The 23,651-nt window shown below is 41.5% G+C and overlaps 2 protein-coding genes across 5 annotated transcripts in view; both read left to right on the top strand.

Moving 5' to 3' along the window:
- The window catches only part of uhrf1bp1l (UHRF1 binding protein 1-like), a 35,956-nt gene extending 30,731 nt beyond the window's left edge, over positions 1-5,225 (top strand). The window contains 4 exon segments of the mRNA XM_038738852.1: positions 399-658; positions 1,080-1,182; positions 1,336-1,493; positions 3,454-5,225. Of these exon segments, the coding sequence (XP_038594780.1) occupies positions 399-658; positions 1,080-1,182; positions 1,336-1,493; positions 3,454-3,582 (650 nt within the window). The 3' untranslated portion in view covers positions 3,583-5,225.
- A 4,888-nt stretch (positions 5,226-10,113) lies between these two features.
- anks1b (ankyrin repeat and sterile alpha motif domain containing 1B) overlaps positions 10,114-23,651 on the top strand; it is a 258,652-nt gene continuing 245,114 nt past the window's right edge. For all 4 annotated transcript variants that reach the window (XM_038738848.1, XM_038738847.1, XM_038738846.1 and 1 more), the window contains exon 1: positions 10,114-10,778. In XM_038738848.1, coding sequence (XP_038594776.1) covers positions 10,648-10,778 — 131 coding nt within the window. In that variant the 5' untranslated portion in view covers positions 10,114-10,647. The remainder of the gene's footprint in view (positions 10,779-23,651) is intronic.

Raw genomic sequence — 23,651 nt, 5'->3', positions numbered from 1 at the left:
GCGGGACATTTTATTTGTGTGATTGTGACAATGTTTCCAGGTTACCTCAAACCAGCTTTGGCGTTTCTTGTTACTTATCGGCAGACATGTACACAACACAGTTTATTATCTGCAATAAACTAATGTTGGCCTGGATCATTTATCGGTCTAGCTCTAATACCAAGAGATCAAAAAGACACAGGATTAGAACCTGGAAACTTATTTTTTTCATTTCACTGTGTCTCTAAGGTTCAGTAAAATAGCACATTAAGTATCAAACAGGATGGATGTGGAGTGGACTGATCTTGTGTTGGGTGTATTTTAATGTCAGTTCTATGTGCGTTTCAGCTGAATTTCTACATTTCACTGAAGCTAATGCTGCTAATGCTAACTCCGACCGTTGTCCCTTCCCCTCACAGCTGGTGGCGAGATCAGCTCTGCGTCCTTCAGGGCCTTTCACAGTCCAGAGGTGCGGGCTCGGCTTGAGAGCGGGCCCTGTGCAGCCGCTCATTCCCCGCTGGCTGAGCGCAACGGCTTCCTACAGCTGCGTCTCCACGGATACCAAGCGAGCTTCTTGATGTCCACGCTGCGTAACGTGGCCCACTTCCTGGAGGACGACTCTGCGTCGCTGGTGCTGCCCATGGAGATCAGTGTCAGGGACACGCACATCAACTTAAAGGTGAGAATCCCTATTGCTGTTATTTGTGTGTGTATATATTTTTTTTCCAGCTCCTTTTATCAGATTTGAATAACCTTAGGTTGTTGTTGCAGAACTACTGTTACCTGCAAGATTTCAACAGGATGTTTCTCCATTTTTTTCCAATCATGTTGGAGTAATAGACCCCATAACTCACTGCCTTACAGTTCAGCAGCTTAAGTATTTTGAACCATGGAATAATTGGAATTTGGATTTGAACTGAATGTTTAATGACATAGAAAGGTCTTTCTGCCTTCTCCCTTGGGTTCCTTCATGGGTGAGTAGCTTTTTACTGTGGAAACCTGGATGTGGATAACCCCCGCCCCACACACACACACACACACACGCTCATACACATCAAAACGTATACTACCACACTCAACATGTGCTGTCTCTTCTGCAGGACGACGGTCCCAGAGACAATCTGTCAGAGTCCTCGCCTATCACCCTGCATGTGGACAGTCTCATCATAATCCGAAGAGACGACGGCTCCTTCTCTATAGGAGGTGATGAACGCGCACACATTTTCATCTGCCAGATATTTCCACCTCCACTGCAGCGCTGATTCACTGCAGTTACACAACACGTCCTATTAAAGTCCACACTCAGTACGTCCACACCTCCCAATTTTAAATTGTTGTCTCTCTTTCTGCTCACAGTGGACACAGCAGCAGAGACCAAACCCAGGAAAGATGGAGTGTTGATTGACAGCGCTCTGAGTCCGGTCCCTGAGGCCGTGACCCGCGTCTGCTGTGTACCAAAGGGTACACAGACCCAAGCCCTGCCCACCAGCCCCCCTCCATCTACAAAAGAAAAGGTGAGATGCACCACCAAAGCAAACTGTTGAGGTATATGAGGGCATGGGGAAGTATATAGGCGCAAAATGCCGCCCACAACACCTGCAGACATTCTTGAAGGTGGAGATTTCATTGAATTGCATGCAGCCACACATATTTTTCTCTCTTCTTCTTGTGTTTCCCTCCTACAAACATAGTCCTGAACAAGAAAGGATGTTGTGCCAAAGTTTGGTTTTGCCAAGCTATTCCAGTTCCCTGCTTGGCTTCCATTTCATTTCCAGTGGGAGTGATATTTATCAATTCATGCAGCTACAAGCATTTCATTTTCAGCTGGAAAGTGAATAGTTGCATATCGAAGCTAAACGTCCTCCGATCTAAACAACAACATGGGGTTGTTTGTCATTTCCTTTAAAAATGCGAGCGTTTTCTTATCCCTCATGACACAGGTGGTACTGGCGAAATGGTTGGTTACATCTAAGCCAAGTTTCATTTCATGTAGGTTAAAGTCCCTGTCCACTCAAAAATAACTTCTTCTTCCTACAGTTGGATGTTTGAGCTTCACTGTGCAGAATGATGTATCCGCAGAGTTTGACACTATAAGGTGGATTTCAGATTGATCTGCTGAAAGTGGAAAGTTTCTCTGTGCTCATTATAAATCAGATTTTAAGGGGCGGGCCTACAACCTTGAATTGTGACATCACAAATAGTTTGGAAGCCAATCCCGGTTCCAATTTGCAATGTCTATAGGTGTGATGTAGAAACTTGAAGCCGCCAGTGCTCATACACTCAGGGTGGACTTTACAGTGAAGAAGGAGACGTCTTGTGTCCTGCAGTGAAACTGTAGAAATGAACAAAATGTACATATCATTTCTAAACAGTTAGAAGGAGTAGATGCCTTTTTAAGGATTTTAATGTGGAAATAATAACACATCAGATAGACAAATACTGTTCCCAGCATTTGTGTCTATGTTTTAATACATGTCTGGACCTTTAACATATAAACACAAAGACAAACTATTGTCTTTGTGTTTATATGTTAACGACTTCCAACTAAACCAAAATATTTCAAGGATGATCTTATCACAGTCATTACAAAGAAGTTCTTGGCCTCAGCAGCATGCAAATGTTCTGCTGTTGGTGTTTCCTTCATCTTCTTTTCTATCTCTCATCTGTCTGGAGTCTGCCATGTGACAGGCTCATATTAAGCTAGACTAGCCTTCTTGGTGACCAATCTATAGGACAAATGACAACCTGTGACAGTGTCTTTCGAAACCATTACGTTTTCTTTTATGGCCTTTAGTTGAGGCTTTGCGAGGTTTAAAAAACTAAAAATACTTTGTTATCGTTAAAAAACAATGTTGACTGTTAGTAGTGGATGGGAGGCTAACGTGTTCTTGGGCACTTTTTATGCCCAAATATTCACCCTGACCTCCTTCCTCCGAGGTTTTGCAGAGGTTTAACAACGTCACTCTCCTTCGGCCGTTGCTTTTGAGATACCAAACACACGGCCACAAAAACTTGTGATTGACAGTCAAACACAGGTCGTTGTAAGTGTTTAAACAAACTACAGAAGTTTTAGTTTTTCAGGGAGGAAAGGCTTTTGAGCAGCCTCCTTCTATTTATCAGTTGTTGCAGTTTAACAGCATCTCATGAAGCAGACATGGCAGCGATCTATTTTTAATGAATTATTTTATTCATGCTGTTTTGTAGCTTGAGGGTTTATTATTGATCTTGAGAATTGCAGTTTGACAAAACTAAACTTCCACTAACTGGAGATTTGACATTGCTTTCACCACTTCTGCTGGCCTTGGTCTCTGGATCGAGTCTGCAAGTCTGCAGCATGACATTTGGGACTCCATCCACAGATGAAGGCTAAAATATTTCAATCAAACATTGTTTTATTTTAGATTTTTATGCCACCGAATCAAGCAAACACACACTGATTCCCCCCTGTGGCCCTTGGTCATTGTTTATTTGCAGATGCTGGTGGAGGAGAACGAATGTTTGAAAATGGAGCTGTCCAGAGCCAAGATGGCGCTGGCTGAGGCTCAGATGGAGAAGGACTCGCTGCTGCACCGCATGAAGAACCTTAAAGTCAGCACCAGCTAGACCCGGCTCTCTCTTCACACCCACTCATAAGGGCTGATGCTGATGTGCAGGGGTCAGCAAAATAATTAAAGGCATCAATAAGTAAAGGGGGAAATTCATCACTAAAACAGCTCCCTTTATGCGCTAATTTGTTCAGTGAGCCACCATGTGACTTTAGACTACAAAATAATTCCTTCATAAAGCAATGCAGAGTCTGTGTCAAGACTCAAAAATACATGTTTTTACATGCTTGTCGTCTGTTTTATGTTCTCCACTTTGGACTGTGGAGTCTCGGTGCATTTGGGGAGGGTTGAAAAGTGTGTGTGCGCGTGCGAGAAAGAGGATGAGGATCTATATCCATGGTTGTGCCTACAGAAAACCTTTCACACTATTCCGGTTGTTAAAGTTAAATAAGAAAGAAAACACACACAGCTAATCTTAGATGAGCTTCATTCAATACTGTAGGTATGAAGGAAAACTGAATGTCATCTCTTCAGATGAATGTCTCGAAAAATGACTTATTTTGCACTGCACTGAAATTTAGTGTTTTCATATTCGGAGGGAACGAGACTAATCATTCTGTAACTCGTCCTCAGAGTGTGTACAGTGTTTAATGTATAAGAATGTGAACACAGCTTGTGTGTGTGTGTGTGTGTGTGTGTGTGTGTGTCCAGAACAAGCATTTCATTAAAAGCAGAGGATACATTTATATCCGTCAGTTCCATGACTTTGTCAGCAAAATGCCCCACAGTAATGTCTGTACCCCCACCCCCCACCACCCCCTTCCTATTTTTCTATGTGTAAATAGCTTCTTAGGATGTGCAGCACTTTTAAAACTGAGGCACTGTAAATACAACCAGAACTGTGAGAGAACAAGAGTTAAGCAGACAAGTAGAGAGAGTAATTTAGAAAAGTAAAATGTGTGTGCTCCCCTCTTAAAAAAAAAAAATGAAGAGGAGTAGGAAAATAAAGGCACATTGAAGCTGCCTGACTACATATATATATGTGTGTCTTTATGTAAATTTCTAATTTGCCATGTGTAATATTTTTTTCATGGAAAAGCATTGACCATATCTGCTGCTGTTCTGTCTTTCACACCCGTGTGATGATTTCAGGGGAAACCCTGAATAGATGTTAAAAATGACTCAAACTGACTGACTTTGCTAACAGCACATACTTTGGCACAGCACAAAAGACTATAAATGGACAGTTTGACAGTTTTGTCTCAAAACTTTGCGCTCACTTATCAGTTAACAGTGGATTCAGTACATCCATAAGTCTACATATGCAACTGTCATAATGTATACTTCAGCTCGGCCCAGTTCATTTCAGTTTTTTTTGTTTGTTTTAAAGAGTTCTTGTTTCTGTAAAAGATGTGAAATACAAGTAGTTGTCTGCACAAACCCTCTATCAAGACTTGAAACATCAGAGGTAGGATTTCAACAACAATGCATGTGAAGAGTTTTTGTTCGGTGGAGAGGAAGATTTTCTTTTTCACCTATGGTTTTCCCTCATCACAGCCCTCCTCCCCTGTCTGGGAGACTCCACCCTCTGAAACCCTGTGGAGGAAGGGAAAAGACACAGAAAGTAATAACTTGTATTTTGTCTGTCAAAGCTGCTGAAATACTGATGAAAATAAAAGGGTATCCTATTGAAAGGTTTCACTTTTGTACATTTTTGGTGTGGATTTATTTACAAACCTATTTCTTTTATTCCTGTAAGGGAACACTTAATCATCACACTAACGTGAAGTCAATTGTCTGTCCAATCTGTCCATTTAGGAACCATAAGCAATTGTGAATCAGTGTCACTTGTTTTGGTGCAATTAAAAGTGACAAAGGGTGCACTGGAGAGGCAACAGCAAGACAACCCCCAAAAAGGGAATGGTTTCGCAGGTGGTTTCTACAGTCAATTGCTCTCTGCTTATCCTTCCTGACTGATTGCTCTCTATTTTTGCATTTTACTAGTGTATTTGTCACTGCTGGTAGCATGAGGCTGGAGCCCATTCAGGCTGCACAGGTAGTCCAGGAAGGCACATCCAAACGTGCCGTTGCAAGGTTTGCTGTGTGTGTCTACAGCGCAGTCTCAAGAACATGGAGGAGATACCAGGAGACTACACCACTACACTAGGAGAGCTGGACAGAACTGTAGAAGGGCATCAACCCAGCAGCAGGACTGGTATCTGCTCCTTTGTGTGAGGAAGAACAGGAGGAGCACTGCCAGAGCCCTTCAAAATGACCTCCAGTGGGCAACTTGTGTGCATGTTTCTGACCAAACAGTCAGAAACAGATTCCATGAGGGCCCAAAGTTCTCTAGCTGTGCTCATAGCCCAGCACTGTGCAGCTCGATCGGCATTCACCAGAGAACACCTGAATTATGGCAGGACCGCTATTTGTGTTCAGTTCTCTTTACAGCAGGTTCACACTGAGCACATGTGACAGACATGAAAGAGTCTGGAGACACAGTGGTGATTGCTATGCTGCCTGCAGCATCATCTACCATGACCAGCATTTTGCGGTGGGTCAGTGATGGTCAGGGGAGGCATATCCTTGGAGGGCCACACAGACCTTTAAGTGCTAGCCAACGGTCCCTGACTGCTGTTAGTTACCAGACCTTATGCTGGTGCAGTGGGCCCTGAGTTCATGCTGGTACAGGACGATGCCCAGCCTCATGTGATCAGAGTGTGTAGGCAGTTCCTGGATGATGAAAACATTGATGCCATTGACTGGTCCCCACTTTTCCCAGACCAATCACCGAAGTCCAATTGAGAACCTCTGGGACATTATGTGCATCCGCTGCCACCAAGTACCGCCACAAACTGACCAGGAGCTCACTGATGCTCTGATCAAAAACTAAGATGAGATCCCCCAGGAAACCATCTGCTGTCTCATCAGGAGCAAGCCCAGATGTTGTCGGGAGTGCATACAGGCATGTGGGGTCAAATACACTACTGAGTCAAATTATGAGTTGCCATGATGAAAGTCACAGTTATATCAGCCTGTGATTTCAGTATTTTTACCTTAATTTTCTAGGTGATTTTGAATCCAGCCCTCAATTGATTGGTGATTTTGGTTTCCATTGACTGTTGTTACATCACTTTGTTCTCAATGAATTATACAATGTACAGTAAAGATCTGGAACTTTAAGCAGTGTTTCATACCTGGGCTGTACTCCTGTATAGTGCAGAGCATTGAAGTACAATGCTTTTTTTTGTATAGGTGCAACAATGAGTCCATTAAGCGTTTGTTTAATTGACAGAAAATGAATGTGCAACTACTATGATAATTGATTAATCATTTTATTTAATGTTTTCTGGCAAAAACTCCATTCTCTGGCTGTAGCTTCTCAAATGTGAGGATTTGCTGCCTTTTTCCCTTTTGATGTCCTTGTAAAATGAATATATTTGGGGTTTTAGGCTGTTGGTTGAATAAAACAACAATTTTCACAATTTTTTTTTGATATGTTAGAGATATTAGGTCATTTAATCGAGAAAAGTATCTGCAGATTAATCGATCATGAACACAATAGTCATGTGCAGCCCTATTACTAAAACAAATGTGTCCATAGGACTGAGTATCAGAAACTGTCTACAATCTGCCATTGATTACTTGCTCCCATTAATTCATTTATTGTAGATTAATTAGAAACAATCTGGAAGTTTGTTCTGCAATAAGTGAAGACAAGAAACTTTTTAAATGTAAATGCAGCCTCTCTGTGGGCTTGAACGAGCTTCACTGAACCACTGCAGGAGAGTGTTTGGACTTTGTGCACATAAATGGTCATGACATTTTATGGCTGGAGTAGTGCATTGAGTCATAGAAGGGCATTAAGCGTTCGAGAGTGTGAGTGTGAGGGAGAGAGAGAGAAAAGTTCTGCTTTGCTGAAAGCCTGTTTATGTGTAGCTTAATGTCTCTGTGATGATGGTTATGTTACAGTGCAGGTCCGTTTATGTAAGCAGAGCATGTACACGTTCATTTATATACTGTGTGTGTGCAGGACAGTAAGTGAACAACATGTACAGGGAAATATGATGAAAAGAGGCATCAGGTTGTGTGTCAGCTCTGCGTCCAACTGCCTGTTCACAGTCTCACTCTCTGGTTTCTGTTTTGGTTGTCTGCCGGAGCCTCACTACAAATATGGGGATGTTGTAATAAAATAAATGATGGCTGAATTCTATTTAGCTGCTTCAGTTTCAGAGTCCTGGAATAGGCCATTTTTCACAGCAGATATTTTGACTTTTCATCAGAATCAGGTTTACTGCCATGTAAGTTTTCATATACAAGGCATTTTCCTTGGTATTTTGGCGCCAAACAATAAACAAAGAGAAAAAACAAGCACTGCAAAAGAATCAAAAATATAAATTTACAATGAAAATATGAACAATCTATTTTTATAGTAGGAAAAGCACTGGTTTTACTAATACCATTAATGATGGTTCTGTTCTATTCAAGTGTCCCAGTAATTCACGATGGTGTAACAGTGAGCCTGCATACAGTACATAATGCCAGGACCCTGAAACTGAAGCAGCTAAATGGCATTCAGCCTTCATTGCTCACTTATTTACACCTGTGCTTTTCCTACTGTGACATGTTAAAATGTCTGTCAAGCACAGATCATTGGAAATTATAGAATTAAACAATCAAATGGTAAATATAATTGATTAGTGAGATGGTCGATGCGCATTTTTGAGATTTGTGATTATTAGACTTTTTGCAAAAATTATTCATTGCAGCACTATTTTAATAACGTGCCTGCTTTCCTTCTCTTCAGTTCATCACTATGCTGCTGGATTTCTTCAATAAAAAACAGCCTTCATCATTCATCAAAAGTCTTCTTTTATGATCTTGTGGTTCCCATGTTGTAAAAGTAACTTCTACTGACACAATAAGCTGATTAACAGCAGCAGGAATTTTGATAATTTGGTTAATTGTTAAATTAATTTTTCAAGCAAGCATGCTATAATTGATCTGGTTTCAGCTTTATTATGTCTTTGTAAATTTAATATATTTGTGTTTTGGACAAATCAATATATTTAAATATGTCAGCCTCTGGTAAACAGTAGGCATTTTACTATCGTTTCTGACATATTATAGACTTAATAGATTCAATAAAATAATAATTTTTTTTAAGAGTTCAGAGGTCGGGTAGCAGCTATGAGTGGAATACTTGAAGGCAATTCTCATTAAGCAGCAGAGTGAAGCCATCAGGCAGATCCCAGCATGCAACGGTGGCAAAGTGGAGAGGGTTGTGTCTGTTTCCTGTTTCTGACAATGGCCAGATCAGAGCACTTTGAAAAAAATCCATCCTCTGTCTTCATTCTCCACACAACTGACATGACAGGGAAGCTATTTTAGGATCTCACCTGTTTCCAAAGCCATTCAGCTGCAGCAGGGCCAATTGTGAAAGGAACACACCTCCAGCTTGCAGATGAACTGCGCATGTGCGTGTGTGTGATAGAATAAGTTAATGGTCTTAAAGTGGAAACAACTGGCACAGCTGGCGGGGCTGAGTGTGACTTTTTAAAGAGACTAACAAAGGCATCGCCTCCTGTTGGTGCTGTAGCATCGTTATCCACGCCCAGACTGTACAGTAAACCCGTAATCTAGTCAGAGTAACAGCGGAAGATGGGCGGCTATACTTTCAAAATAAAGGTTGTCAGTTGTCTTAAGCTACAGAAATCTCAAGGTCTGTAGGAAAATGCCTCCGGGGGCCCCTACACTCCGGGGCCCTCAAAATCAAATTTAATAGAAAATGGTGTTTGGGAATATGCACCACTGAAACATGAGGCTATATTAGGCAGCCTATACATATCAAGTTTGTCCTGATCGGTCCTGACCTGATCTTGAAGGGGCCCTTGTGTCAGAAAATGGTTTTGTACTTTCTTACTTCTTTTATACAGTCTTTACATATAGCACATTCCTAAATGAATTTGTTTATTATCAAGTCAACACAGCAAATCTGGGCCTTGGTAGTATTACAGAATTTTTAAACTGTGTATTTCACAGAAACAGAAAGGTTACTACACACAGTGATTACATATTTGACTGTATGTTTGTTTGATTTGCATTTGCATTTTATCCTGTCTTACCTTATCTGTCATCTTATCTTTTTCCATTTCTAGCCAGTTTGCCATACAGTATAAATCCAAATCAAAAACGACAAAAATATATATGTAGCCTATATAAAGTATTTTTTTTGTTTTATTTTATAATGCACCTAAGCCTGGCTTTTATCTTTCAAGAAGAACAATGAAAAATAAAGTTTTGCTTTATTGTATCTATCTGTCCATCGATCTCAATTCAATTCCATTTCTTGGGCCTATTTTTTGTAGGCTATTATTTGATGTGTAAAGGTAAATGGAAAACAAGGAAACTCACATAATACACTATAAATTAAAAAAACAATAAACATAAATGTTCCACCAGCATATTTTTTTTTATTTCAACAACTTCGAACACATCAGCGAGTGACGTTTTATTTTGAAAGCTGTAACAGGAAGTTTACAGCTTTATCCCGATAAGTTTACACTTGGATCTCAGGAGACACCGATACGTACCGGCCAGTGCTGTAGGTTCGGGGTAAAGAGGTGACGAGTACAGCGGGACTGGAGAGCTTGTCGTGGAGGCGCACTGGTTTCACCTCCCGCCTGTTATCAGCTGGAGCTTCAGACCAGACGGGAGCTTCTGTTCGGACCGAGACGGAGTTTGTTTGTTCTTTTTCAACAGGGTTACTCTTTACTTCACACTAAAGGGATTCGCTTTGGAGCACCCCGGTTCCCTCTCCGCTTGCTTGCACTGAGGATACACCGGGGAGCCGTGCACGTCCGCGGACTCGCACAAGAGGAGATTACGGAGCCGTGCATGTGAATGAAGTGAGGTTATAAGGCACCGGGGGAGCAGTGCACGTCAGACCTGCTCTGCAGCATCAATAACACCTATATCACCGTGCGGCGGCAGCATGCAGTGAGAGGAATCCTTTCAGATGCTTTCCCACTCCAGGCAGTGAAGAAAGGGGTCGGAGGGGAGGAGGATATATGGGAGATTTGTTGGATTTTCATCACCCCGTCGTTGTAAACTTGTGTCCGGGATGGGGAAAGAGCAAGAGCTGCTGGAAGCCGCCCGGACCGGGAACGTCGCCCTGGTGGAGAAATTGTTGAGTGGGAAGAAGGGGATACTGGGGTCAGGCTCCGGCTCCATCCCTCTTCCCAACCTGCTGAGGTAAGAGCTCTCCTCTCCTTCCCATGACCGCTACAGTGTCCGGGGAGCCCCAGGAGGTGCTGGAGGGGGATTCCGGGGGGGTTCCCATGCTGCAAAATTAGGCATAGTTTAGCTTCATCATAGGTCAATGCATTAGAAATGAGCGAAGGAACCATTGCTCCAATCACATCTTCACTCCTCCCAGCTGCAGTATAGAGTGTAGTACACAATTTATTCAGTACTGTATCAGCATAGTTTTTCAGTATTGTAGCCCTGAAATTAAACCTTATAAAACGAGGCGTTTTAGGTGCAGGGTTTCAGCATGACACAGGAGATGAAAAGAAAGGAAGTCTGTTATGCAAAGTCAAGAGAGTTGTGTGAAGCAAAGTGCACTTTCAGGCAGATAGAATTGCTGCAGACTACAGGCCAAATATGCATAATGCACGTACTGTATCTCTTGACAGAATATATCAGTATGTGAGAATAATAAAGGTTAGTCATGCCCTTTCCTGTATGGGTGCCACAGTATTGGATTGAGTGATGGGGTGAGCCACTGCTGCCAAGCACAAAAAGAACAGACAGTACCTTCTGCTTCACGACTCTTGACAGTTGTCAAAATGTTGATTTCTTGAGCATGAAGATGCAAGACTGTGTTGCTAGGAAGATGGATGCATTTGTAATGACTCTAGTTTGTGCCTGAGTGTCTTTTTTTTCTTATTTTATGTGCAAGGAGTCACAGAAATCAACATGCCTTCCTGTCTTTATGTATTTATAGTCAATGTACTGGTGTTAAAGGTATTTTTATCTCTAGCAGTATCACTAAATGGATCCTATAGGGACATTGCTGTGTCCAAGTTGGCTGCAAAACAGCTCAGCATTATTGTGCTTCTTTGCCAGAAGATAAAACAATAAAGAAACATAGATTTCCTGGAAAGGTGGTGGGCTTCTTTTTTATTTTTTAAATCACTTGCATCATCGCCTCCATTTTCTTCTCAAGAACATTGACGTGAGAGAAGTGTTTATGCCTTCAGGTTAACAGGTGGCAAAATATTTGATTACTTCACCAGATCAACTTGAGCCCCAGACCCATGAAAAGTATTGCAAAAAAGTATTGTAAAATTTGTAAAAGATTACAAATCTTCACATTTGAGTTTAATGTCCTACACGCCTTTTTCTTTCCGAACTCAAACCACAAAGGCATCAATCTGGCCACGAGAACAACTGCAGAGGTTATTATTGTCCCATCCTCCCCGCCCCTGCAGTCTCACCCCCTCCCTGCCGAGGCCGAGGCTGAGCCAGGTGATTACGAGATCAAAGGCTCGGGGCGTCCGGTAGGAGAACTGCCTCAGGGGCCCTTGAGCAGAGCGTCTCACGACCGGGCTGGTGTCGCACACTGGCAGGGAGGATCCCAACCACTGGCACAATAAACCAGGGGTTCATAAACCAGGGATATGGGGACTCCTGCGTGGCCTTAAAGGGAAAGAACTGAACTTGTTTAGAATGAAAACGGCTTAATTTGAATACTGTTTAATTCAGTGGAAGTTGGCTCCAGGAGAGGATGTACTAAAAAGCACTTTCTGATCAGAAGCTTCCCCCTCCAAACAGAGGAAGTGGCAGGAAAGTTTTGAGCAAAAAGAAGTACAGCAGCAACGACAAATACAATTTTCAGACATTACAGCAGTTGATAATCATTTCTATGAGGAAATGCATCTAAAGGGGAGAAGTAAAATGTTCATCTGGTACAACAAGTGGTCAAGAGCCTGTTGTGTGTTGTTTCTGAGGGTCACTGCTGCTGTTTGGCATACTGTTGTTTAGTTATGTCTTTGTGTTTCTGTTCTGCTTTTTTGGCACATTGTTTTAAATTGGTGAGGTGGAAGGGAATCATTACGTACGTCAACAAAGCATATGAGAAGGGAGTACTTCTGTTGTACATTCCCAGGACTATGGCGGACCACAGCAAACACTCAAAAGTTTGAACTAAAAAAGATAACGGCACAGCAAAATGCAACACCTGCACTAAGGATATTTCGTGGAAGGGAGGAAGCACCTCCAGTTTGACAAAGCATTTATTTCAGCATGCAGTGAATGCCTCTCTTGGAAAGAAACTCCTTTCGCTTTATGAAGGGGAAGATGAGCAAGGAGAAAGTGGATGAATGTCACGGAGCGGTGACAAAATTTGTGGTGAACGTGTTGGAATAAGGAACCAAGATTAGATAGTAGTAGGATTGGAATCAGAATCAGCATTGATAAAAGTGAAACGATACCCAACCCCACATTCACGGTCCCCATCGGATGAATCCTACTGACTTTGGTGTTTAATGCCACCATCAGTTTTAAATGTAATTTCTGTTTATGACTAAATACCTTCAAACCTTTGGCATTCCCATCAGCCTGAACTGTACTTTGTGGTTTGTGCTAATTAGCAAATGATAGTGTGCTAACGTGTTAAACTAAGATGGTGTACATGGTGAACATAACCTGCTTAACATCAGCATGTTAGCATTGTATTTGTGAGCATTTTAGCATGCTGATGTTAGAAGAAGAAGAAGACATACTTCATTATTCCCATAAGTGGAAATTCAATGTATATGCAAAGGGGGACCTATACACCTGCAGCAACGTATGGAGAGATGTCAGAGCGAGGGGGTTGCTATGTGTGCCCCGAGCAGTTAAGGGTTCAAGGCCACCGTCGGCAGTGCCCAGGAGGTGAACTGGCACCAAAAATCAAGTCTTTTTAGTATGCTGTTGTAGGCACTTTATTTTGTCACTTTTCCTGTGTGAACACACAACATACTCAGAACTTGATTAGTATTATTATATAGTCTGAACCTTCATGATGAAACGTTTGTCCTTCACGCCATGTATTTGTGTTGATAAAAGGTACCTAACAGAAAATATACTCCCAACTTGTTACTGTATATATATCCCACATCCCCAAACTGTAAACATTAATGCGTAGTGTGTTTGCTTTGCAAATTAGGATTTAATTAAATTGATTGAAGGACAGTGATTATTTACAGAACGCTGAATTAATTTAAAGCTCATTGGGCAGATTAAAAGAATAACAAAACCAAGGGAAAATGTTATAAGAAATGTAGCTTTCAGCTCAATACACTGTAGTTCAAGAAACAAAGGAATCCAAAACAGAACAAAAAAAAACAGATCTACACTGAGAGTGAAGCTGAGGTCAGATAGATGCATTATGGGTGGAAAAACCTCTTTAGGTTTTAGCGTGGTGTTACTGTCAGTGCCAGGAAATGTCTGTTACACGCGCAGATGTACAGACAGTGTTTGTGTGTGTGTGCGTGTGTGTGTGTGCGTGTGTTCATGTGTGTCAGTCAGGGACCAGTGTGACACACCCCCTAATAGAGAGCTATTTGTACTTTAGCAGATGAGTGAGTCAGCAGAGGGGTCACAGTGGAGGAGTGTGTGCAGGCTAATGTTATGAGAATGATCTCCGGGAATCAATGCATAGTTTCCCATCTTAAGGCCTCTGAGCCATTCATAGCATTCCTAAGTCATGAGGTCCCTCTTTTTGCTGAAAGAATCGCACCGAATGGCTAAGTGGGACATGAACACGGACACACACACATATACAGTATACGCACACACATGCATAAGCACAGGACGCAGAGAAGACGATCCTCAGGCTGTAACGCTGCAGTTTTGTGGTGGAGCATTGCACATGAATACCCATGTGCACAGTGGAAAATCAATACTGGATTATCTCATTGCTGTTTAATGGGTCATATTCTCTTGTAGATGACCTGCACAGTACATGGTGACTGTGTGTTTCTGGATCTCTGTGCTGGAAAGGGACATGTTTTTTTCTAAAAATACTTTGACACTGGGATATACTGTAAATATATACAGTAGCTGTAAGGGTCAGATGTTTGCACCAGTCCCTCTGAATTAAAGAGCAAAGGCTTCTTTCGAGAGTGTTCATATTGCAACAAGCAAGCTATAGACACAAATGCATTGCAACTATCTAATTAGTTTTTCAAACTGTAAGAAAAGTACAAAAAAGGCAGCAAAATAAAATGGTACAAAGTAGATTTGTCCATCAACTCCTGTTAGGTAAAAATATACTCAGTAAGACTTGATGAGATTGCATAATTAATTAGAGAAGCTGTGACAGATTAAGGAAAATGTCTGTACAGTGAAACCATATTTGTTGTTAAATGAATAGAGACTTTTTTCACAGGCATTTTCTATTCATAGTTAGACACATACCGTAATGTATAATTTTAGGATTGTCTAGCGATATATCGATTATCACAGAATTGCTGTATCGTGATATTATTGTTATCATGTATCGTGTATCGTATTGTATCGTATTGTAACATATCGTGAGGTACCCTGCAAAAAATATCACCTGACACACGTATCACTACCTTTTACTGCCGGTGGTCAGCCTAAATGATGGACTATTTGTGATTGTTAAACCTTTGTAACGAATTATTCTATCAAATTTATGAGGATTAAAAAACACTGTTGGATTGCCAAATGGCCTAAAAGGTAGGAATACAGCATATTTATGATGTTTCAGTTGTATTATTTAATAACTTAAGCATAGTGCTAGTGGTGAAAAGATAACCGCTTAAAAGTATCTGCATGTGCATGATACTTTTGCCTTTAATGAAAATGCTTTGCAGACCAATATTAGCCCTGCGGATACATTAATGTTGACAATCTGTGATCATACACATCATGCCGTGTGTACTGTTTTACAGAGGAAATGAGATGCGCGTGATAACATACTGACTGTAATGTAGTGAAGGTGATTGAAAGCTGATACACTCAAAGACTCAGGGTACAGCAGATGGTGGCTGATACCTCCTCACTCTCGCACAGTAATGTTCAGGGGGAAAGCCCATCTTGTTATTTGGTTGTGTGTGTGGCTAGGTGTGTTTACCGCCCTCCTCTTTTACCAGCAAAGCACCTTTAAGTGGAATGAAGTGACTCCCAGAGGAGACGCACACTCAAACACACTTGTGTATGGGCTCTCTGTTTTAATTGGCATCCTCACAGGCAGTCTCCCCCGACGTTTATTTTCTGATGTCTTCCCCTGCTTGTGTGGGAGTCTTTAAGAGGCTCTCTATCTTTGTAGCTCGCAGTATGGGTTTCTGTGTGTGTGTGTGTGTGTAGTGGCGTGGCTGGTTTTAGTGTTGCCCAAAAAGGATGCACAGCGAGAAAGAAACCCGCAGAAAAGAACTCTGTTTATTTTTCTCAGGTTGTTTCACGGCCGCAACACTTCAGCGTTTGCGGAAAATGGCAAATCAGACGACCAAAACCAAGCCTGTGTCAGGCTGTGTATTTGTGTGAATATGTGACATAACTACTGCCCTTACATAACCACTGCTAGTATTCACGGTCATGTGTGCGTTTGTTTGGGGAGAAGTAAGTGTGAGAGCTTATGGGGGAATCTGTGAGCACCCAAACTGGGTCAAAGGCTAACTGTGAGGAATGCAGGTCATTTTAATGGTTGAATTGAGAGGACTATACACACACAACCTAAAAACATCTGTGTTTCAAAAAAAGTGTGCATGTTTAATTTACTGTTCCTTTAATTTGGAGCTTCATGTTTATTCTTTATATTAAAAATAGACATGGTTATAGATTTATATATATAGTGAATGAACAGAGGATAAATCTAAATCAACTCAATATTTGGTGTGAGCACCCTTTGCCTTCAAAACAGCATCAGTTCTTCTAAGTACACTTGCACAAAGTCAGGGATAGGTAGCGTATTATTACTATTATTATATTTTATTGGCATTAAACAACAATCATATTCATCTATATCATCTTATTTTGCCTGGATACTAGTGTTCTTTTTTTTAAACATCATTTTTAAAGGCTGATAAATTCCTTTTTGTAAAGATGCATTATTATGTGCAGCAGCAGGAGTCATTCAGTGAATCTTTGGCCATCATTTGCTTTAGTTTGGGTTCAACAGTGGCGTCAGTGCATTGAGTTTGTCTGGAGCCACGCTGATCGAGAGGGGATGAAGGTGTGAAAGTGTATATGTATGTGCATATAGGGGTGTGTGTGTGTGTGTGTGTGTGTGTGTGTGTGTGTGTGTGTGTGTGTGTGTGTGTGTGTGTGTGTGTGTGTGTGTGTTCTTACATCTCCATTAGGGTCTGGGCCAAACTCTGCTGCAGCATCCTGCCAAGAAACTGAGACCTCCACACTCGCCAAGACACACACACACACACACACACACACACACACACACACACACACACACACACACACACACTCTAAGCCTCTTTCTCTCTTTGTTCCTGCCTCAATCTAAATCTTTGTTTTTTGTCTGAGTCTCAAATCTCTGTCCCTCTCTCTCTCTCTCTCTCTCTCTCTCCCTCCATCTGGTGCCCTGGATTCTCTGTCAATATCTCTCCCTGGCTTCCTCCTCCATCATTCACTTTACTCCACAATCTCTCTCCTCCCTCTCCTCCTCTCCAGAGACTGACGATCCAGCCTCCCCACTGTTGCTCCGTATTGTTTTCTCCTCCCTCTGCTGCCTACCTATGATAAACGCTTTTCTCTCTCTCTCTCTCTCTCTCTCTCTCTCTCTCTCTCTCTCTCGCTCTCTCTCTCTCTTTTTACGTCTCTCTGTCTTTACGTCTCTCTGACTCACATCTCACGCCGCACTACATCTGTTATCACCATGTGGGAGCATATTTTACCCATCATGCCTTTTGGTGCGATGCATTGGTGTTGGTTGGCAATTGCAAACGGGGATTTCAGGGAATCCGTAGCTCCTCTGAGAACTGCTTCCCCCTATAGTCACAGATTTATTAGTGTTAGCTAGGTCACGTCAAGAAAGGGAGTGATGTCCATCCATCCCATCCATTTTCTACTGCTTGCATCTTTGACCTGGGTCGCAGTGGCCTGACCACATCGAGTGATCAGTAAAAATGTGACAGTGCTGTTACTGCCAGGTGGTGATTGTAAATGTAGAAAATCATAAATATAGACTGAAAATACATTTTTTCACCATATGTAGAAATGTTTTTACCTGTCTACAGTTTGTAATGAACAGGATATTAAGTAGTTTTATTAGCATAGCTTGTGTTTAGAGTAAACGCAAAGCAAATTTTGGAAGTGCAGCGATTGCAAATAAAGTCAGAACCAAAGATGCAAGCGGATGTGGCTAGATGTGAAATCGCCTGTGTTTTAGCCAGTTTTTTCTTTTAGCACTTGAGTGGCTTACCTGATACTTTTTAACTACGGAATCATGAGGAAAAACGAGAGACTGGAAAAAATAAACAGAAAGAAATGAGTTACTGATTAATTTATGAGATCTGTCTGAAGTGCACACACACACACACACACACACACACACACACCAGTTTGTGCATATAACTAGCGTGTATTATTGTGCAGGGATACTATAGATCATGTAGTGATACAATATTTAAGCTTGACATGACATGTCTGACTCTGTGTGAGTAGCTAAAATAGTCCAATTCCCCCCTAAACAGATGAAGCTATATGCAGTATGGTTGCCAGATAGCCAGGCTGACTATATGATATATATATATATATATATATATGTATATATATATATGTGTGTGTGTGTGTGTGTGTGTGTGTGTGTGTGTGTGTGTGTGTGTATATACAACTTAGTGTAGGGCCAGATGGAAAAATACAGAAACAAAGAAAAATCAAGCAAAAGAAAAATATTTGAAATGTCTCTTAAATTGGGTTTTAGAAGAACTTTAGAACAAAGTTATACGCCTTAGCTATTTCAAAATCTGTGTTAATCACTGCTGTTGTGGCTTTTTGCTTAAATACGTAATGAAAGACGGGATTCATGCTGGTAATGTGCTAAATCTATTAACTGGAGGCTGTTGCTGGGAATTTCTTGTTAATTTAATTCCCTCATGACGTTCCCCTTTGTTAGCTTCAACATAAGTAGATTTTGCACACTTCCTGTTCTGGTCGTGTCGTGCTTGGTCCTGAAGAGGCAAACATGTTGATACAGAGTGCAGGAGACACAGAGGCAACATGTAGCTGGAGGACGGAGGGAGAGGTGTGACGTCTAGTCTGTCACACTAATCTACAAGTCTGTGACCCCACATAACACTGTGAGTGTTGTGGAGACACACATACACACACACACACACACACACACACACACACACACACACACACATTCCACCCGGTTCCCTGCTCCCTGATAGATGGCAGTGGTTAATGAAGCGCTGCTTTTGAAGTAGATAAGATGTGGAGAGAAGAGGGCTAGAAATGCTAATGTCATTATGTGGTTAGGGCAAGGGCTACGCTGGAAGGCAATGGGGGGAAGTTATGCATGCAAGTGTGAGTGTGTGTTTCGTGGGGTTGGACTCGTATGGGCTTCTGAAGTCCAATCCGGATATCATTCTAAATGATACTGACAAGACTATGTTTTGTGCTCATATGCGTTTTGCCATTTTCATGTCAAAAGCTCCCAGTTACACTTTTTTGCCAAACTCCTGTCATTTAGTGAAAAACTGTAAAACTGAATTCAGCTCCTGATAGTGTCTGCATCTGGGCCCACCCCTTTATTTTCCCTGCCTTGGCACTCTTGCATTACTGCTACTAATAATAATATTGATAGAACAGATCATAGCAACACAAGCAAATCTGACGGTGAGACATAGGGTTGGGGGAAATGACAGCGAAATGACGGTACATACTGTGCAATGGTAAAAATGTGTGTGGGTAGAGATTTGGCAATACTGTTCCCACTGTATCCCTTAGTGTCTCTGCAATATATTCGGGGAAGTCTATATAGCAAATCTGGATTCTTGCGTGATCTTGTGAAACATTTCTTAATTGAATTTACAGAACAATTGCTGTACCATTACCATGATATAAAATTACTATGATAGAATATTTTGGTTATAGCAGTCCTCATAAGACAGGTTGGAAACAGTTACTCTTTCTCTTATCTTGCTCTTTTTTTTAGATTAGCTGAACGAAATAGTTCCACATTCCTGGAAAGATCAGGGGGTCATAAAAAAGCCAGTAGTAGATGTATTCTGCATTTGCACATGTCTCTAACACAATATTGCTAGAAGTATGTTGACACTTTCCACTTCCTTTTGTGGTTGTCTTTCATGGTTTGGGCTAGGCCTTATTAATGCTACAGCATGCAATGATAGTTAGAGCAGTGCGTCCTGAAAGAAAGATTAGAGAAAGGTCTAATATATAAACAAAATTTCTTGTAGCAGAATTTTCTTATTTCCTAGCCTGGTAATCATCATGTGACCCCCTACGTTTGTCTTGTGATGTGGGTTAGGCACCACTGTGGGGAAGGCCCTTTCCTTTTTAAACATGACAATGCCCCAGTAAAGAAAGCCAAGTCCATCAAGATGTGATTTTCCCAGTTTGGTGTGGAAGAACTTAACTGGTCGGCTGGAACGCCGACTACGAGCCAGGCCTTATCACCAGAATCGGTGTCCGATCTCACTCATGATCTGACTGGTTAATTGGGAGAAAATGCCTGCAGCCAGGTTCTAACATCTTGTTGAAAGCCTTCAGGGAAGAATGGAGGCCGTTGTAGCTGCAAAGTATGTCCCACAATTTCCGAGTGTCCACATACTTTTGTCCGTGTAGCATAGACTCAAGCCAGTCCGTCATCTTTCCCTTTTGCGATAACTGGCACATTATCTTCTCTGAACCAGCCAGTGCCGTGACAAATGAGTGACATTCATGAATCAACATTAGAGACATGCATCATCAGCAGCAGCATGCACAGACACACACATGACATATTGTAAATGTACATGTAATAAATAATAAATGACATGCAGATAGAGAGAGGCGGCGTGAGACAGAGACCGTAAAAAACATATTGCTCTGCAGTTTAAAACATTCATTGATGAAAAAGTTCCAGAAAGTGTCTCATCTTTTCCCAATTATGCAGCATTCCCTCAGCTTCTCTGTCACACACACACACATACAGACACACACACACAGCTAATCACCTCAGCGTGCGACTGTACACCCCGACTTCTCACAAAGAGACTCCGTATGAATATTAAACACAAATTCAGACTGCATGCGCGTGTTTTCCTGACACATAGCTGCTTACATGTGTCTTATGTAATTTGTCACCAGGTTTGTGGATAACAATGGCCTTTTCCTGTATGAGTGATGGAGCTGAAGGCTGAGTTTACAGTTTGTGTGTATGTATGTGTGTGTGATACCTAGCCAGGCTGTGATGGCCTATTTAATTCCCTCCGTGATTGATTCCCCACTCATCTTCTCCTCGGTGCTGACATAGAGTGAGCTCGTACAGAGCAACAAGGAAGTGAATTACCTTGAGCTGACAGCTTCCCACGGGATACACATTTCCCAGCAGTCTTTGCTGATGCCAACAGATTGCCTCCTGTTGTCTTTTTCTCTCAAGGCCTCTGTCTCACACTCACACGGAAGCAATGCACTCTGTTGCATCTGACAAATGTGCTACAGGCTTGTAGATGCAGCATCATGAGGACATATGGAGCACATATCTGCCCACACATAGCTAACACAACTCATACTTGTGTGATTCAGAAACTACCTATGTGTGTACTTATTTACATTTCAAATCTCTCCTTTTTCTTTCCGGGGCTTCATTTGTTCAGATTGAATGTATAGAACAACACTTACATAATATTTCTTCGTAGAATTCCCTTTTATCTGCTAAAACCTGTGGAAAACAACCTTACTGAAATGCATAAAACTGAGCAAAACTTCACCAGGAGTCACTCATAGGGATCCCTTCCATGATGTTGTTAGACACCTGGTATAACAGTCTAAGCCTGTCGGTGGCAAAAAGAAGCACTTTTTGTGGACATAATTTTGACAGGCACAAAAAAAGGACTGTATTAATGCTATTATTAGAGTTTATTTTGAGAGTAGAAGCTTAACAATCATTGTGGCACTGGTTTGTTGACAGTTATGATATTTTTTTCACCACTCATCTGGCCGTAATTATTGTCTGACTGACATGACATGAATGAAACATTAGTTGCAGGTGTTCAGACATGAAAGAAAGTATTGGACAAATAGAGGTTTTGACCTGATGATGGCCCTTGGTAAAAAGTTAGAGAATCAACAAAGTTATTATAATTTATCGTGTGGGGATTGATTAGACATTTCACTATAAAACCATAAATGTCAGCCACATGGTGGAACAAAAGGAAAAGTCAGAGGATCACCAAAGTCATTAGGATTCATCCTCTGGGGTCCTGAATGTCTGTACCAAATTCCATCGGATGGTTGCTGATATAAAGGAATTTTCCTTCTTTAAGGGTAATATCACTCAGGTCATGTTAGGGTTATTTGCAGAGCTGAAGTAAGCCTAAGGTCACAGCTTGTGACTCTCCAAAGCAATAAGTTAAACTCCGACTCTCTGTCTGTTTGGCAGACTAGACTGACGCAGCAGCCTTGATAAGGCTGAACTCTGAGGTCCATCTCCTTAAGGTCAAGATTAGCTTTATTTTGTTTCAGACAGACAGACTGTCTCTCCTTAGAAAGTGTTGCATGTGACGTGAACAACACAAAGCGGGACTTAGGCTAACTTAAGCATAGTCTCTTGTTTTGAACCAATATCCAATAGAATCTTTACATGTGCATAGATGGGTGAATGATAAATTTACTCAAACACATAGTGAATCTCAGTAGGTTTGGGAAGGTTAAATACTCCCTGCCCGGAAGTAAGAAAGGTGGACATTCTCAAATCTACAAGTAGGCTTCTCCAGAATCCGGGGTTCAAGCCAGAGTTTAGATCAAAACATGTTCCTATAACATGGCTTTACCTTCATCCATTACAAGTGATTACAGGTAGAGGTTTAAAAAGTTTACTGAAGAGGCTGACCTGCAAATGTAAAAAGTTATATTAGTTTCTGGATGGGAGAACACTTTAAAGCTCAATATCTCCTACCTAGACTACTTTGAATGCAGATGGAGCGTCATCCAGCGGCACAATTCACCCCTCTCGTCTCGTATGATTCTAACTCCATCACCAGCGTACTCGATCTTCTTGATAATGAGTCTCAATAACTGGACGCTTTCCATAAGTCTGTCTCGCCATAATCTCATCCTTTGTTTCCCCTGGCCAACGACAACTGTGATGAATGAGTCTTTTTAAAAAAGATATCAAATATTCATCTGCCCCCAAACTACTGAATGAAAAATTGAGAATATATAATTCACAGAGTGCTCATTTTATGTTCCCCTACTCCCAAATTCAGAATTCACTTATCCCCGACAAGCGGCGAGGCTCAGAAAGCAGCCCGGGTATGAGCTACCCTACAGATTGTTTTATGCGTGACGGTTAAGTGCGAGATTCCTGTGATAGATGGGAAGGCAAATCAGTATCCAAAAAACCTTTCTTAGTCATGATTAGACTTGCCTGTGGTGCATTATTTTGGTATTTTGGACCTTTACTAAGATTGGAGAGAAGAAAACAGGGAGGGGGTGCCAAGGGAGAGAAGGACATTTTTTTTTACTCCTTTATTTTTCTCTTTTTTCCCCATCTCTTTGGAGGGAGTGGTCGTCCCCAGGCAATAAATGAAAGAATAGACAGGAAGCAGAAAAAGACTTTTATAAAGAGGAATAAAGACTGTGTTTGTGTCTGCTGTGGGAGGAGAAAGAATGATAGAAAGGGTCTGAAGGTGGGTATGAAGGTGTTGTGTGTCTGTGGCTTCAGGCTGTATATGCTGCACATTCACACACCTGGCAACCCCGAGGGACTAAAAATTAGAAGACTAACCTCCACACACCCTTTCTCTCACCCCTTCTCTCTCCGCCCTCTTTCCCCATCCTACACATTTGTGAAAAGTGAACAACAAAACAAAACAACAGATTAAAATAAATAGTGAGAGGATGTGATGGAAGTAGTTGTGTGAAGAA

This window comes from Micropterus salmoides, unplaced genomic scaffold (genome assembly GCF_014851395.1).
Source record: "Micropterus salmoides isolate LMB-PRFRI ecotype aquatic unplaced genomic scaffold, ASM1485139v1 Ms_hic_scaffold_23, whole genome shotgun sequence".
Taxonomy (NCBI): Eukaryota; Metazoa; Chordata; class Actinopteri; order Centrarchiformes; family Centrarchidae; genus Micropterus; species Micropterus salmoides.
This window is presented reverse-complemented; position numbering and strand designations above follow the sequence as displayed.